The sequence below is a fragment of the Mastigoproctus giganteus genome, chromosome 9 (assembly GCF_048544385.1).
Source record: "Mastigoproctus giganteus isolate SK-2022 chromosome 9, ASM4854438v1, whole genome shotgun sequence".
Classification (NCBI taxonomy): Eukaryota; Metazoa; Arthropoda; class Arachnida; order Uropygi; family Thelyphonidae; genus Mastigoproctus; species Mastigoproctus giganteus.
The window spans coordinates 130,624,541-130,642,039 of NC_143583.1; the positions used below are offsets into that span (position 1 = coordinate 130,624,541).

Genomic DNA, 17,499 nt, shown 5'->3' on the forward strand with positions numbered 1-17,499 from the left:
CTCTTACGAAGAAAGGCTTAAGTTTTGCAAATTACAGTGTCTGGAAACTAGGCACCAGCGGGGTGATCTGATAGAGGTGTACAAAGCCTTGAATGGTTTGAGCATGCTCAATGCTGATGGGATTCTTCCTCTAGCTCAGAAAAATCACCTGAGAGGGCATAAATTCAAATTGAGGAAAGACAGATGTAGGATAGATGTGCGGAAATTTGCCTTTAGCCAGCGGGTGGTTGGTGGGTGGAACAGACTTCCATCCCTTGTCGTGGAAGTTGATAGCCTAAATAAGTTTAAGGCTCAGCTGGACAGGTATTTCGAACGAACAGAGGGGTGAAGTAAAAGTGGTTATTTTTATTTATTTATGTTACTTTTTTTTTTTTTTTTTTTTTTTTTTTTGGCTGATGCTGCATAAGCTTGCTTTCTTGCATCAAATGCCTCTACTAATGCTAATGCTAATGCTAATTTCCAATCCTTTTCACTTTCTCTGTGTTAATATCACTTGATCCCTTCAAAGCTGAAACTACTTACACGATAAACTAAAATCAATCACATGGACACAAAATGCACATAAACAATATAAAACCAAACCTACACTGAAAACAGCACTGCTGAGCACGGCTACAGGATAGTGTGCAGCAGAAAAGACAGTTCTTAGAGAGAAGTTTTATTAATAACACTTCAGTTAGTTAGAACTGTGGAGCAGAGCACCCTTTCTCATAGCACCAACACTGGGCAGGAGTATGTATAGAGTGTATATTTTTGGAATATGAATATTTCAGGTGGTAGATGACTTTCATCGACCGGTGAAATACCACCACTTTGCTTATTTGAGGCTTGAAGTGGTGAAACCCATGTTTAGTCTCTAGAGCAAAGTTTCCGGTATACCCCTCCCCCCCATATTTCTCCTTCAACCCATGCACGGTACTAAGTACTATAGGTTTTGATACCTTTCGTGTTTGGGGTTTTCATAAAAAAAAAAAAAAAAAGAAAGAAATGGTGTAGTAAGTGCTTTTTTCAACCTATAACACTGAATGACCATTGTGTTTTACAGCTGTGGACACAGGTGTAATTTACAGAGATGTAATTTACTCATGAGCACAAAAAATAACTTTTGGAGCAATAAACAGAGAATTTGGAAGTTTCTCATCATAAATTTTGAATGCTTTGCTGTTGTTGTTATTTGGTTTTTAGGAGCATTAGCAACTAAGACCATATTGCTCCGGGGATATGCAGTGGTCATCATTCCTTGACCTTTCTGCATCCTCTGTATTTGGTGGCTCACGGGCTTGAACCCCGGTCTAATCAAGAAGCATGTGCTACGCGCTGCTGCTCCTGCCCACCTGGCTATGGAGGCACCTGAATGCTTTGCAGCATTTCCAGTTTGGATGTTTTCTTGTTAATTATAGTATCAGTTAAATGTCTATTTTTAACAGCGAACAAAGAACACACCTTTGAAGGCATGCACTGTGAAATCCAGTTGCAATGAATAGCACTATTCCTGGGAAAGATGATGCAATTCTGGAAGACAGTATCAAAAAGTACAGAGTGCTATACAAGCTGGGGGGGGACAATTGTACTGTATACAAATTGTGAATTTCCTGTGAACAAATCATATTTTTTGATTAAGTGGCATCTGTTATAGGCCAAATGACTGTAATGAGATGAAAACAAACAACTATATATATATATATATATATATATATAGACAAAGAGTTTGGACCAGTAAATCAGAATATCTTATGATTGGGGATTTTAACTTTTCAGCTATTGACCGGAACTTGTAGATTGGTCACTCATACAGGTAGAAGAACTTTTCTGGATTTATTGGAGTACTGTTTTCTACATCAGCAGGTTAGAAAGGCAATGAGATAAAGCAATACCCTTGATTCTATTATTATCATCAGTGACTCCTCATGCATTAAGAAGGGTGCCATCTGGGTGGTGGTGCTCGCTGAGAATAAGTAACAATAGTCTTCTCTTTTAGAAGTGTTATTTATTCAAAATAGTGCAACATATGGCAACTTGTTGTGAAGGAGGAGCACAATATGAGATTCAGAAAAAATGATGCCCTTTTTACACTAAAAACATAGTTTTTTTCGTTTAAGAGTGATCTATGGTGTATTCACACCAATATTATATAGATTAAGAATATCCAGATGAAGGAATCACTAGTAGGCAGTGATCATAATCAATTGGTGTGGTGCCTCCTAAAAGATAAAACTATTGTCAAAGGATAAAAGGAGGAGATTTTGCGTTGTTGTTATTTGGTTTTTAGGAGCATTAGCAACTAAGGCCATATTGCTCCGGGGATATGCGGTGGGGTCATTCCCTGACCTTTCTGCATCCTTCGTATTTGGTGATCATGGGCTCGAACCCGTCTAATCAAGAGGCGTGTGCTACGCACTGCTGCTTTTGCCCACATGGCTACGGAGGCGCCTAAGAGAGAGAGAGAGATTTTGCGTTCATAAAGATGTAGTCAGTTTTTAAATTCCCTTCAGTGGGACCAACTGATGTATTACTGACTGAAAATTGTAAAGGTGAATCATTCAAGAAGGTAATCATAGAAGCTAATAAGCTTTTTATACCAACTAAAGTTAGCAGTTTAGACCCAAATAGATATCAGATGTACTAATGAGAGTAGCAGCTGAGAAGAAAACATTATGTTCTATTAAGGAATATAATATTTCCAAACACCAATTTCTTTCTGTTTTATGTATTTCTTAGATATCAGATGTAGACTGAATGTCATTGTTACTATATTATTTGCAACATATAAAGTCATTAACTTTGTGAAGCATTCAATACCAGTTCACAGTGTAGTATCTATAATGTATTTAGTTTTTAAGGCAACTCAATTATATTGCATTATTTATTCTACATATTGAAAATTATTGTACAGTCTCAACACCCATATCATAGGAAGCATTCAAACCCACAAAATTTATTTCTTAAGGGAATATGTTACTCATTGGACCAATCTAGTAGTACTCTTTGTTTAACGTTATGTCCTAGTGCTGGCAGTTATTGTTCTACAGAAATTACAAGAATTAGAGCTAATGAAAATAATGAATTATCCCTGAATACATGGGCTATATGCATAGCCTGCAAATAACCAAAATTTTTAAAAATCTCATATGTGCTGTGTCCCAAGGATGAGGTTCTGCCGTAATAAAGCAGAGAAGAATGTTTGTTTGTTTTGTTATTTGATGTTTTAGGAGCATTAGCAACTAAGGCCATATTGCTCCGGGAATATGCGGTGGTCATCCCTGACCTTTCCGCATCCTCCGTATTTGGTGGTCACGGGCTCGAACCCCGGTCTAATCAAGAAGCGTGTGCTACCCAATGCTGCTCCTGCCCACCTGGCTACGGAGGTGCCCAGAGAAGAATGATGCTGACTATGAGCTTCCTTAAGAAATTCCAAATGACAGAGAAAAAACATTGCATCCACATCATTTGAGAACATGATATTACTGATAGATTGTCAGATTTAAAGGGGAGTAAAGAGAACATTACTATTTATGTGGGCACTGATGATGATAAGTACACATGAGTTGACAATTTACTGGATAAATATAGGACTATGCAAAAAAATGTTGTAACACAGACACAATTAGAATGTGTCTGTGTCTGTCTGCAATTCTGCCCAGACACAAAAGGAGGGACTATAAGCTGAAAGCCTTGTAGATTAACTCAACCTGAGGGACCCTCCAAGACATCTGGGGGTGGGAGGAATTTTTTATTAGTATGGCCTGCACTTGTAGGTAGAAGGAATTGATTTTGCAGAGATGAGATTCATCAGAACAAAGGTGGTGCAAAGTTTTTTGCCAGTATCATTGAGGATACAGTAAGGATCAGATTCTAGTTGGGAAGGGGACAGGGATAATATTGATACGAATTTATTTGCTGATATGGATCGAAGTAATGCTTGCACACATTTCGAGAATTCTTGTTTCTTGCCACAACAGCTGAAATTGGCAAGATATTTGGAGGATACTGGCATTTAAAATGGGCCAGAAGGTCAAGCTAAGGAAACAAGCTTAATAACTTCATGGGTTTTATCAGGGTAGTAAACTATACAAGAACACTTAGTCTTAACTGTGTATACAGTAATGTCAAAAGTGCTGTGAACAAAATGAGTGAATTCAGACTAATACTGACATAATAGGGATAACAAAAATGTGGTACCATCCAGAAATAGGGAATAATGATGAATTTAACTATGGTACATACAATGGAAGAGCACGGAAGATAGAAGGCATGGTGAGGCCATGCTTCTTATCAAACACAACTTAACCACAATAAAAGCTTTCTCAGATTCAGAAGTTAGGCATGCTAGTATAGAATCTGTGTGGTGCATGATAGTTGAAAGCAAAAGTACAATGACAGTAGGAATAATCTGCAGACCAGAAGATTGTGAAGGGAATGATGAGAGCTGCTACATGCAAATGGAATGGGTTAGCAAGTGTGAGCATCTTATTATGGGTAATTTCAATTTGTAACATATTTTGTTCCTACATCATTGGAGCAAGTAGGAGGGAAACTCACCATGGGAACAAAATTTTTAAATCAACTAGATAACTGTTGTTTAGCATGTTAGAGAAATACTCAGGGAAAGAATATTTAGACCCGATCGTTGCCCAGTATTAAAAAGAGTTCTACTAGTCCAATCTCTAAAACCTTCATGTATGAATGTAGGTGCAAAATATGTATTCAGTTTATTAGCAACCATACAGGATCGTTAACATTATACCATTCATATCCAGTGAACCAATGCAATTCCTCTCTTTCCTTCTAAATGCTAACATTGCTATTTGTATCACCATATTAGAGAAAGTACCAAGGACAGTAATATTCTAGACCTGATCATCACCCGCAAACCAGATGACATCACAGGGTTGACAGTACAGAAACCATTAGCAGGGAGTGATCATGGAGTTTTAAGTTGGGTGACGAGGGTAGAGATAGCAGTTGTTAAAGGCAAACGAATGGATGGGTTTTAATTTCAGGAAGGAGATTATGACAGCTTGAAGTGCTCCATCAGCTCTATCAACTGGGGAAATAGCACAGAGACTGCAAATACATTTCGATTATGGCATAACTTTAATAAAGCTATAATCATGGCATTCTTTAATGCACACACATATATATATGCATTAAGCTAGTCAGTCTAATACAGCAAGAAAGATGACATGGGACAGTTACAGAGATACAAGTGGAAAGTGCCTCATCAAGACTATCGACCAATAATCCAGGAAAAATGCATGTGCCAATGGCAGTTATCATGGGAAAATCAACCTAATAATAAACTTTGAAGTATCAAGCCAAACCTTGAGCGATGGCCTTCCAGCTTTAGTTCACTCCGACATCAGGAGGTAATATTGGCTCGTCTGCGAATAAGTCACACAAATATCACTCATGGTTATCTTTTAAGAGGAGAGATACCCCCTCAATGTCATCACTGTAATACAATGCTCTCAGTGAAACACATTCTTGTTGAATGCACAAAATATACAAGAGAACGCCAGAATCTTTGCACTTCAGCCACAACAAAAGATCCTACACTTACATCACTTTTAAACGATGAAACAAATGTCTCAAGCATTTATAACTTTCTCAAGATGATTGAAGTATATCACCTCCTTTAGTTAGCTAAAAAAAATTACTTTCGGGTTCCTTTTTTCCATTTTCTCTATTTGAGAAGAAATGGCATGCATAGTTACCATATGTATGGCGCACTATGGTCATAGTTGCCGATGCGCCCAATAAATCCCAAAACAAACAAACAAAAAAACAAACAGAGATACAAAAAGTGCTGAAGCCTATGGAAGCTATATGTTGATCTGTGATAGCACCACGGAAAGGGTTTAGTTGGCAAAGGCAGATTATGAGAAATCACTGGCTAAGAGAGCAAAGAATGAGTACAAAGAATTTTTCATGTATGTAAATACAAAGAAGAGAAGAAGAAACCAGATTGGACCTTTGTGTAATAGGTGCAGGAAGGTCTTAGATAACCCAGCTGATGCTACACATGAATTGAACAGGTACTTTACTTCAATACTTACAGAATAAAGGTCCTACATAGCGAGAGGAAACTGCAAATGATGCTGGGAAGCATGAAACTAGCAATTTCAAAATTTTTTATTATTTATTATAAGAACTTTCAAGCCTAAAGGCAAATAAGCCCCCCGAATTTGATGGCATATATCCAGTAATTCTGAGGGAGGCAGCAAGAGAATGCATTAAACCATTAAGGTTAATTATGAGAGCATCACTGGACTCAGGAGAAATTCCACTGAATGAGAGAGAGAGAGAGAGAGAGAGAGAGAGAAAATCTTTATTGCAGCCTAAGGAAAGAAAATGATGGAGAACTTAATGTTGCAACCAACCCATCATGGCACGTAGAGCCAGGTGTTACAATACCAAGATGTACAAAGTGAAGTAAACTAAAAAAAAAAACTCAGTCTAACTGATGTCATTGCACAGAAAACACCTTCTTTCCATATCTTTTATCACATGCGAATTTGTTAAGGTTAGCATCAAGTTTGTAGACCTGGGAAAGCATCTGAAAAGAGAGGAATTGATCTGTCAGGAAAAGTCTCAAATTCTGGGTGGCCAGTCTAGGAGTAGTCCGCAAGGCAGAGATAGGGATTCTCCAGCAGCATGTATCCCATATGGATGGCTCGGAGATAAGTCCTGCAACCATTTTCATTGTGACAACCAACCTCTGGGAATCAATAAGCTCAGAGAGACGGGGAATCCCCATTGCATTTGTTAATGCTGTTGTTCAAGCTTGTGGCAGCAGATTGGAGTTCCAATTGGCCCATTTCAGTAACCAATATTCAGATGCAATGAGAGGCTTTTTAGTTGTTTGGGTGGATGAGGCTCAGACTTCCAATGTGTATAGTAATGGTGGGTAGATAATCATTCTGATGTATTTCTTGAATATTTTGGGATCTTTAATGTGCAACAGATTTTATTTTGTTGTCTAACAAAGACTCTAAGCACACGAAGCAAGTTTATCCAGCTGCATATTAAAACAGTTAGTTAGTTAGTTATTTGGTTTTTAGGAGCATTAGCAACTAAGGCCATAATGCTCCGGGATATGCGGTGGTCATTCCCTGACCTTTCCACATCCTCCGTATTTGGTAGTGACGGGCTCGAACCCCGGTCTAATCAAGAAGCATGTGCTATGCACTGCTGCTCCTTCCCACCTGGCTACGGAGGCGCCTTATTAAAACAGAGTTTAGGGTCAAACATTACACTTAAGTCTAAGAATGTGAAGTAAAAACAGGGATTTGGGTGTTACCAAAAGCGAGAGCAATCACAGGATTGGTCTTCAGGCCAAAGTGCTGTAGAAAGGATGTGATTTCCAAAAGATTTTTTTATGTATTACTAATACATAAAGGCATATCTAAAAATGAAGTGGGTAACTACTGACTGTTCAGTCTGATATCAGTGGTAGGGAAAATCATGGAATCAATGATCAAGAGTGCAGTACAGGATCATTTGACCAGAAATCACATTCAGAAGGAAACAAAAGCAAAATTATGTTTCAACAACCTTGTAAACTATTTTGATAGAGTCAATCATGAGCTGGATGTAGGAAATAATTTTGACATTATTTACTTAAATTTCAGCAAAGCATTGGACTCATTCCCACATGAGAGGTTATTCTATAAACAGGAACACCTTGGAATTATAGGAAAAATTCTTAGATAGATTGTAAGGTGGCTACAGGACAGATGGTTGTAAGTAATGGTTATTCTTCAGATTGAGCCAACATACAAAGTGGTTTCTCAAAGATTGGTACTGAGACCATCATTGTTTTTGATTTTCTTAAATGACATTCCTGAAGGGATACAGGGCATGATGTCAAGATTAGTAGAGTAGGAGTAAGAGTAGATTTAATAATCAGTGTCAACCAGCACTTCTTCAGGATGACTTATATAGACTTCAGGGATGATCAGAAAAGTGGTAGCTAAATTTTAATGCAGCAAAATGCAAGGACTTACACTTGGAATAGTAATCCCAGAATAACATGTGCACTCGGTGGGGCTGAGTTAAAAACAATAGAGGAAGAAAGGGATTTGGGAGTTATGACACAGCCAGATACAAAGTTCTCTGAACAGTGTTCACAGGTGGCAAGTAAGGCCCATGGTGTCCTATCAATGATTTATCATACATTTGTTTGTAGAGAGGGATGTCATAATCCCACTGCATAAGGTAATTGCAAGACTGCACTTGAAATACTGTGTTCCGGTATGGAGACCACACCTAAAGAAAGATATGTTTCTTTAAAGGATCCAAAGATACACAATGTACCTGGTGAGATTGGCAAAGAAGTGGCCATATGAGGAAAGATTTCAAATGTGAGAAGACTCTGAATATGTGGAATTTAGTAACTAGGCACCTAGAGGACCTGACAGAGTTGAAAAGGCTCAGAAGGGAGAAAGTAAAACGAATGATGCGAAATTTTCACTGTTATAAATGATTCTAGAACTAGGGATCATAATTTCAAATTACGAGATTTAGACCAGTTTGCAGGAAGTTTTCTTTTAGTTAATGAGTTGTTGGTTACTGGAATAAGATGCCTCCATGGATGGTTGAACTGACAGTTTGGAGAGTTCAAAGGTCAGTTGGACAGATACTTGTGTGAGGAAGGAGTCAGATATGTATTTTGTTTTGATCTATTTATTAGTTTGATTATTATTATTATTATTTCTTTTTTTGGATGATGCAACAAATGCCTCTGGCTTCCTTGCACCATATGGCTAATACTGACAAAATATTTTTTTGCTAAAGACTTCCCATAATTTGCCTTTGCCTGCCTATCATCCTGAGTAACTTAATCACATGCTAGGTTATACTTTATTGTAGGACTCAGTAGCCCCTGACAATTTACAATCAGATGATGCATTTTTATTTTCTGTCACTAAGCTCATCACAGTTCATCCAGCATCCACATTGGCCCAAATCTTGAATAATATCTCTTGGTTGGAATAAAATGCTCTTAATGGCATCTAGGATTACTTCTTTGAACACTTCCCATTTGTCATTTATATATTTCAACATCAACAATTTCCCACAACTTTCAACATCAATAATCATTAATTTTCCTGTTGAAAAGACTAAAATATGTCCAAATTGATTATAATTATCTTTGCAAAAACTTTCCCTTTACTCTTAACAGTAGTTATTTCTTTGAATAAATTTGATATCAATATGCTATGCTATGATCACTGTCACTTTACTTGAGAATCCTTTACTTATCCTTTACACTAGGAATCACTATTGATCATCAGATCAAGAATATTGCTTTCTCTTGTTGCCTTTCTAACATGTTGGTGTAGAAAGCAAGCATCTTCAAAGCAAGAAATATTTTTCTACTGAGTAAACTGCCATTGACCAGTGATTTCCAATCCATCAGTATGAAGGAAACAAAATGAAATGTGTTTGATGGTATTTCTCATTGTTCTTATTTAAATAAATCAGTTATAATTACTTAAATGAAATAAAGTGTTTTAACCTTATAAATAAAGTAAAAATGATCATCTAAAGCAGCGGTTCCCAACCTTTTTTGACTCGTGAATCCCTCTCAAATCGTATAACATTTCAGAATTTTTATTATAAAATGTTTCGAGTACTACGTTTTTATAAGTGACATTGCATAATAATAAAAATTATTATTAAGTATTATTTGTACTTTGTAAAGCAGTTATTAATCAGTCCAAACTAGATTTCGAACAGGCTAAGGGTAGAAAACTTGCTTCTTGTCCAAATGGTAGCTGAGCATTCTGGTCTCTTGATAAAGCTATTGGCCACAATTTTTGTCCATCTCTGTCAAAACCAGATGGTTCTGTTGCCACATCAGCCAAAGATAAAGCTGACCTGCTAGCATCCTATTTTTCCTCCTACTCATGTTTTGATGATCTTGGCAAATCACCTCAAACCATTCCCAGTACACTCCATTCAGTGCCACCTGTGGTTTTCCGTTAAAAGGATGTCAGAGGGATTTTGATGAATCTGATGCCAAGAAAGCTCCAAATTCTGATGGTATTTCTACAATTGTTCTCAAAACCTGTGCCCCTCAACTTATTCCTGTTTTGTGTTGTCTTGTTTCACTTTCTTATTCCAAAGGTGTTTTTCCTTCTGCTTGGAAATTTGCTCATATCCAGCCAGTTCCTAAAAAGGGTCACAAATCTCTTCCATCCAATTATCGTCCCATTGCAATTACTTCTACTCTTTCCAAAGTAATGGAGAAATCAATTAACCGCCAACTCTTAAACTATTTAGAAACCTTCCGTCTGATCAATGATTGTCAGTATGGATTCCGTCAGTGTCATTCCATTGGTGATACTCTGGCATATGTTGTCCATCTATGGACAAATTCAATGGAAAAGTTCGGTCAAACACAAGCAGTTGCTCTTGACATCTCAAAGGCTTTCAGTCGTGTTTGGCATAAAGGTCTTCTAAATAAGCTTTCATCCTATGGTTACCAGGTGTTCTTTGTAATTGGGTATCTAGTTTTCTCTCTGACGTCTCACTGCGGGTGAAGGCAGACAGCTCTCTGTCTTCTAACTTCTCCGCAGATGTTAGTGTCCCCCAAGGTTCAGTTCTTTCTCCACACTTTTCCTCTTGTATATTAATGACCTTCTTCCATTGACCGGAAATCCTATCCATAGTTTTGCTGATGATAGCACACTGTTTTCCACCTTCTAGTCTAAGAAACCTTGCCCTGCTCGAACAGCTTCAACTTCTCAAGTATCCACTGCCAAATCTTTAAATGTTTATCTCCATGTAATTCTCCAGTGTGGCAAAGATAACTTAATTTCAATCCTTCTAAAACTCAGTCCTGTCTTATATCTTGCAAAAAGGATTCTTCTGCTCCTATGCTTATCTTTTGTGACACTCCTATTTCTAGGCAAAATGATATATCTCTTTTGGGGATCTAATCTCTCTTGGCATAAAGCACATTACAAATATTGCTTCCTATGCATCAAAAAAACTGGGTGTTCTCTTTTGCTCTTGGCATTGCTTTTCTACCAAACAGTTGTTGACTCTGTAGAAATTGCAAATCTGGTGTACCATGACACATCGTTCCCACATCTGGGAAGTTGCCCCCAAAACTTCTGTCAGGCTTCTAGATTCCATTAAAAAGAGGGCAGTTAGGTTAATTAATGTTGAATCTGTAACAGTCTCTCCATGCTCTGTCTCACAGATGTTCTTTTCCTGTTGCATGCCTTTTCTATAGATACTTCCATGGGCACTCTTTATTTCCCACTCTCTCTTTCAAAGCAGTCCGAACATGTGCTGCAACCAGTCAACATCCTTTTACTGTCCAAGTTCAATCCCACAGATCCAACTTTTCTTCTTCCTCATTTATTCATTCAACTTCTGTTTTTTGGAACACCCTTCCTTCATACTATTTCCTGAGAATTACAATCTGCAGAACTTTAAGTCTAATTAATGTCAACAAGTATTTTCTTTCATCTTTTCAAATTTAAACCTGTGCATGGTACTAAGTACTATAGGTTTTAAAAAAAAAGTACGTATACATAACAATGATCCTTGAGAAAAAAAAATTTAGTGTGGAAAACATATTTATTTAAAAAAAAGGGGGTTGTTTATACATGGGTAATGCACTTCCATCATTTTTACTACCCAGGTAGCATGCATACATCGTTTGATTATATCTCATATTGTGAATACCTTCACAACAAGTTCCAGTGGTATTGCACTGCTTTGAATGAGTAACACTTCGCCAGTGGAGAAGACTAATGTTACTTATTCTCGGCGGATACCACCACTCAGACAGCACCGCTTGAAAAATGGTATGAGATAAAGATCTCTGTTATCTACATTCTGTCCCTATTAGACTTAGGAAAGCAAAAAAGGTGTAGAAAAGTGATAGTAGGAGAGGCAGAAGAAGAAATGGCTTTGAAAGAGGAAAGGGACAGTTACTCCTTATACTCACACCACTCAAAAACTCATCGAATAGGCAACACTTCCCCAGTAGAGAATAATGTTGTTACCTATTCTCGGAAATTCCGTGATTATCAAGCTCTCCAGATGGCACTGTTTTGAAGCTTGTTGTCTTGTCCTCGGTGAGTGAGCGGGTACCCTGATGTTGCAATAGTGACAACCCAGTTAGGAAGTATAACTCCACAATATGAGAGATGCTTGTGGTGTGCATGGTTTAATCTAAAAACTATTTCTTGACTAAATGTCTAAGAGTATGAAAAAGGTTGTTTATGCTTGGGTAATGTACTTTCATCATTTCTACTACCCAGGTAGTATGCATGCATTGTTTGATTACATCTTGCATTGCCCATGCATAAACAACCTTTTTCATACTCTTAGACATTTAGTCAAGAAACAGTTTTAAATTAAACCATGCACAACAGCAAGTGTCTGTAGCCGAGTGGTCAGGAGCAGGAGTGCAGTACACACGCTCCTTGAGTAGACCAAGGTTCAAGCCTCTGACTGCTAAATATGGTCAATCTGCAAACTTGCACTGGACCAGCGTGGCAGATTATGGTCCATTTCCCTCAGTGGGTTGATAATGGCTGCAGTGGCTTCCATCCTGCAGTGAGTTGATAATGGCTGCAGTTTACTCTTTTTTTTTTTTTTTTTTTTACACCATCAAGCATCTCTCATATTGTGGAGTCATACTTCATAACTGGGTTGTCACTATTGCAACAACAGGGTACTTGCCCACCCAATGATGAGTAAGCCAACAAGCTTTGAAACTGTCCCGTCTGGGTGGTGGTATCCACCGAGAATAAGTAACATTAGTCTTCTCCACTGGCGAAGCGTTACTTATTCAAAGCAATGCAATACCTCGGCAACTCATTGTGAAGGTATTCACAATATAAGATATAATCAAACGATGGATGTATACTACCTGGGTAGCAGAAATGATGGAAGTGCAGCACCCATGCATAAACAACCATTTTCACAAACTCTTGGACATTTAGTCAAGAAATAGTTGTTGATATTTATTTAACATGAAATACTGTAAGATAGTAAAGTAATTTTAAGGAATTGTGGGATATGTGGTTTCTTTCTTTGGCAATTCTGTACTTTTTATTTAATTTTATTTTACTTTATTGTTTATTATTAGTTATATTTGGTAGTTTACAGTAATTACCTATGTAAATCTAAGCAAAATTTTAAAATTATGATATTAGGATCCCCTATAAATGATTACATCTACCCATATATTTCTTTTGTCTGTAAATTGCATGTGTTCTCTGGTCAGTTTGCCTGTTTGCTTGATGAAAATACCCCAGTTTCTGGGGAAAAAACCTTGCTATCTGTGCCTGAGACAGACTAACTCAGCCATGGAGTGAAAAAGTCCACTAAAGTTCCTCGCATCATCGACGGGATTCGAACTTAGGTCTTTTCCACCCGGTGTGGGGAGGACAGTGATGATACCACTGTGCTACCCCATGCAGACTGTTAATTTAAGCAGACTCCATTACAGAATTTTTAGTGCGAACCCCCCGGAACACTTTCATGAATCCCTAGGGGTTCACGAACCACTGGTTGGGAACCGCTGATCTAAAGGAAGCCTATTAGGATTTTAAAGTTAGCTAGACCAGAAATTTATAAACTATTACCTCATCACAGTCTTCTAAAGCTGCATCATATAACTTCAATTTCAGTTTGCATGCGGCACTGAAGAAAAAAGACAGAAAGAGAGAGCAAAATTGATGAAGTATTAAAAGTAATTAGGTCACATAAATTTTGCTTGAATATACATAGCTGATAATGAAGAAAACCTGGAGATTTCAATAAATTATCAATATTACTTGTTGTATGCCATAGAGGAAGCAGACCAGTATAAATTTTTGTAATTCTAAAATCCACTTCTTCTTGTGTGGTCTATGATAAGAATTCATATACAAAAGTAATCCTAGGAAGAAGCATATCCAACCTAAGCAATGTGCACTGCCATTTAAAAACGTTTTTCCTTCCACTTTTGTGTATATCTAATTCAATGGCTTAGAGAAATAATGTCATATGGCTTTAAATTTAGACATACTGTTTCATTTAATCTAAACAAAAAACAGATCTATTCTGATTTGTTTCAATTTTGCCCGAAACTTGTCTTATAAGTATAATATTCCTATTAAGACATTTAACATGTGGATTAGTCTTCTATACAAAAAAATTATTATAATTGTTAATTGGCTTAATGTCAATAATTCAAATTCTAAGAAGTTCAACATTAGTCTGCTGAAAAAACAACTACATGAAAACTTTGTTGTAGCCCCAACTGATAAAATAATGAATAACTATAGCATACTCTGTAAAAAAAACTATTGTGATAAACTTAACAGTGAGTTATAAAACAGTAATACATATAAGGTAATTAATAGTAATTCACACATTATTATAAAGCAACTTATGGCAAAATATAAAAAAGTAAATGTTAAAATTAACAATACAAAATTTCCTTTTGTATATCTAACACCTAAATTCCATAAATCCCTGGTTGGATTTAGATACATTACTTCCTGTAAATATAATTATATAAAGGCACACCGAGTAAAATACTGGAAAATCTGCTCAATATACAGGTAGTTCTCGACTAGTGCGCGCTCGTAAAGTGGGAATTTATTTCCCATAGACATAAGGTTAAAAATAGGGGTTAAGTTCTCAACAATGAAATTAGTAAGCTGATTAGTTTATGTTTAAACAATGATTGACTTATCGAAAGAAATGAAAACGAAGCCTGTAAAAAAAGCAAATTATAATAATAGAGAAATTATTTATGACTTACAAATGTTAAAGAATGTTCATCATCATCGACTAAATGCACACTCGTTGATCACTCATTATTAGCTCGGCACTCACTGCTTTGTTGCACAAGGAGTTGTCATCTTCAGAAATGTTTCAAAAGGCGTTTGTTTCCAAGATAATCTTCTCTTTTAATTATAAATTTCACGATTGCATGGATAAGCATTTTTTTAACAGCACACAAATTGCAACTAACACGATTCATGTGGAGTAACAAGTTTACGAAGCTTAAAAAAAAAAGGAATGAAGAGAAGATTCTGAAAATTTATTTGTTTTTTATGTGACTGAAGATTTCAGTAAAGGGGAAACACATTTCACCATAATAACATAAAAAAAACCACACAATTCCAGCTATCGGTATTTTCACAAATGCAAGAATAGTGCTAAAATACGATCTTCATGTTATCATGAGAGATACTAGTGAACAGATTATTGAAATCTACCATTTATAATTTCCCATTTATAATTTCTTGAAGTAACAGAAAAGCCCAATAAACTGGAAAGTGCAAATTGTTTTTATTGTTTTATGGTTGTGACCTCCAGAAATGTGCTTTAGAAAAAATATCACAAAGGCGTTTAAAATTGATTGTTATAACGGAGCATATGATAATGATGAAAGAGTAGTGCATTTTAATGATTTGAATTGGTAACTAATACAATTTACAAACCACGCTCACGACTTTTTAGATGGCTTTAAGGTCACGCTCGTGACTTTAAAAATGACATTTCAGAGAGATAAATAGCTTAGTTATACAGTGAAAATTTCAACTTCCAAGATCTTGAAATGAATTACCAAAAAACAATGTGTTATTAGGTTCACATTATGATATTTTAATGATACGATGGTGTCTCTGGAACTGATTAATATCATAAAGCAGGGTACATTGTATTGTATAGCTACACATGTGGTTTGGAATGTGGTATTTATGAAAGTTTAGCATTCATTTTTTGCAATTAATGTTCATATTTTTGATTTTGTTGATACTTGATACTGGGGAAAAAAAACTTGTAAACCGGGGAACTCATAAAGCGAGAACTGCCTGTATTTATCGATAATCTACGTAACCCTAAATTTATAAACAATAGCACTCCAGTATTACAAACTCTAGCATCATTTGAAAATCAGATTCAATATATAGGTACATGTGATTTCAATAATCTGTTCACTAGTATCTCTCATGATAACACGAAGATTGTATTTTAGCACTATTATAATGATTACCATAATCTATTATGTTGCAACAAATCTTACTAGTCTGGACTATTAGACTTATGCTTACTGAACCACTGTACTTAATGGATCCACTTTATTTATACAAAATAAAGGTATTGCTATGGGAGCTAGCTATTCTTGTGCGGTGGCCAATCTTTACACTATTTTGAAAAAGATAGTAGTAATATTATGTACAGATTTGTAGATGACCTGCTTGCTTTAAATCAACCTAATTTTAAAGAAAGTATAGATAATAGATCTAACTACAGAATGTACTGATGATAATGATCATATGTCAGCGGCTTAATTGGATATGCTGTTTTCAATTAAACCTGATCATGTTGCTATCACTGTATATGACAAAAGAGTCATTTAACTTTAAAACTATCAGTTTTCCTAATTGGATATCCAGTATTTCTAAAGAGTTTCATAGTAAAAAAATAACAATGCAATGCAATGCTTAACAATATTTAAAATCTACAATAACAGCAGTACTGCAAGTAATGTGTACTTGCACATTAGTAATTAAACATAATGGTGTACCATCTAATTTCATCAAATTCCATTTTAAATGTATGTTATGTGCATGCAATAAAACTGACACTGTTTGCAATGATATACAGACAGCAGAGTTATAATTTTATGGATTTCCCATAAATATTACCCCTTTTTCTGAGTTTGCATCTGTCTGCGTGATGGGTGTTTGTATATATTTGTATGGTTGGCCGTGTCATTAGCCACTATATATGTCTTATAGTAATCAGAATGTATACCAATATGGCTAATGGTGTTTTCCCCCTTTTAAAAACTCCTACATTCCAGAGCATATGACCGTAAGTCGTATTTTGCCATGCTATGTATATAGTTTTTCAATTTTATTTTATTTTGGCTCTAATTTTTAACGTTTACTAATTAACATCTACTAATTAATGTATTACTAACTCCAGCATTTACATGTTTTCACTTCAAGCATTGTGTGCTTGAACATCACTTAGCAGCAACTTTGAAAGCTAACTTGGCCATTTTGTTCCTGCCATTGCATAGTAAGAATGCATGCTACTTAGGTGCTAATTACTTTGCTTTTTTACTCTGTACTGTAACTATGTCACTACAGTAATACCACAAAGTTATGCGATAGGTGGGTCCGACGAAAATCGCTTAAGTCGAATTCACGTAAGTTGGGGTACAACTTTGCATATAAATACATATAAATTTTGTTTAATTGGGACCAAGGACTAACAAAAACACTAGTTTAGAAGAAAAATATTTAATAAAATTGCAGTTCTTTATACATATTAATACAAAATATGTATTAAAAAAATAAATGAGTTACGTAAAAAAGTTATTTCGATGTCGATGGCTTCATAAAATCTAACAAATTCGTCTGACGACATAGCGCCTTCTTTTTTTCATGCAGAAGTTCTTTGTAGCAAGCTAATAATTTTTTTATTCCTTGCTTTGTAGCTATAATGCGTTCTTCGTTGGAG

At 36.0% G+C, this 17,499-nt stretch overlaps 1 protein-coding gene across 1 annotated transcript in view; it reads right to left on the reverse strand.

Annotated features, from left to right (window-relative positions):
- Positions 1-17,499, reverse strand: part of LOC150080733 (peptidyl-prolyl cis-trans isomerase D-like) — a 154,840-nt gene that overhangs the window by 43,510 nt on the left and 93,831 nt on the right. Inside the window, exon 8 of the mRNA XM_090381783.1 lies at positions 13,617-13,674. Coding sequence (XP_090237909.1) covers positions 13,617-13,674 — 58 coding nt within the window. The remainder of the gene's footprint in view (positions 1-13,616; positions 13,675-17,499) is intronic.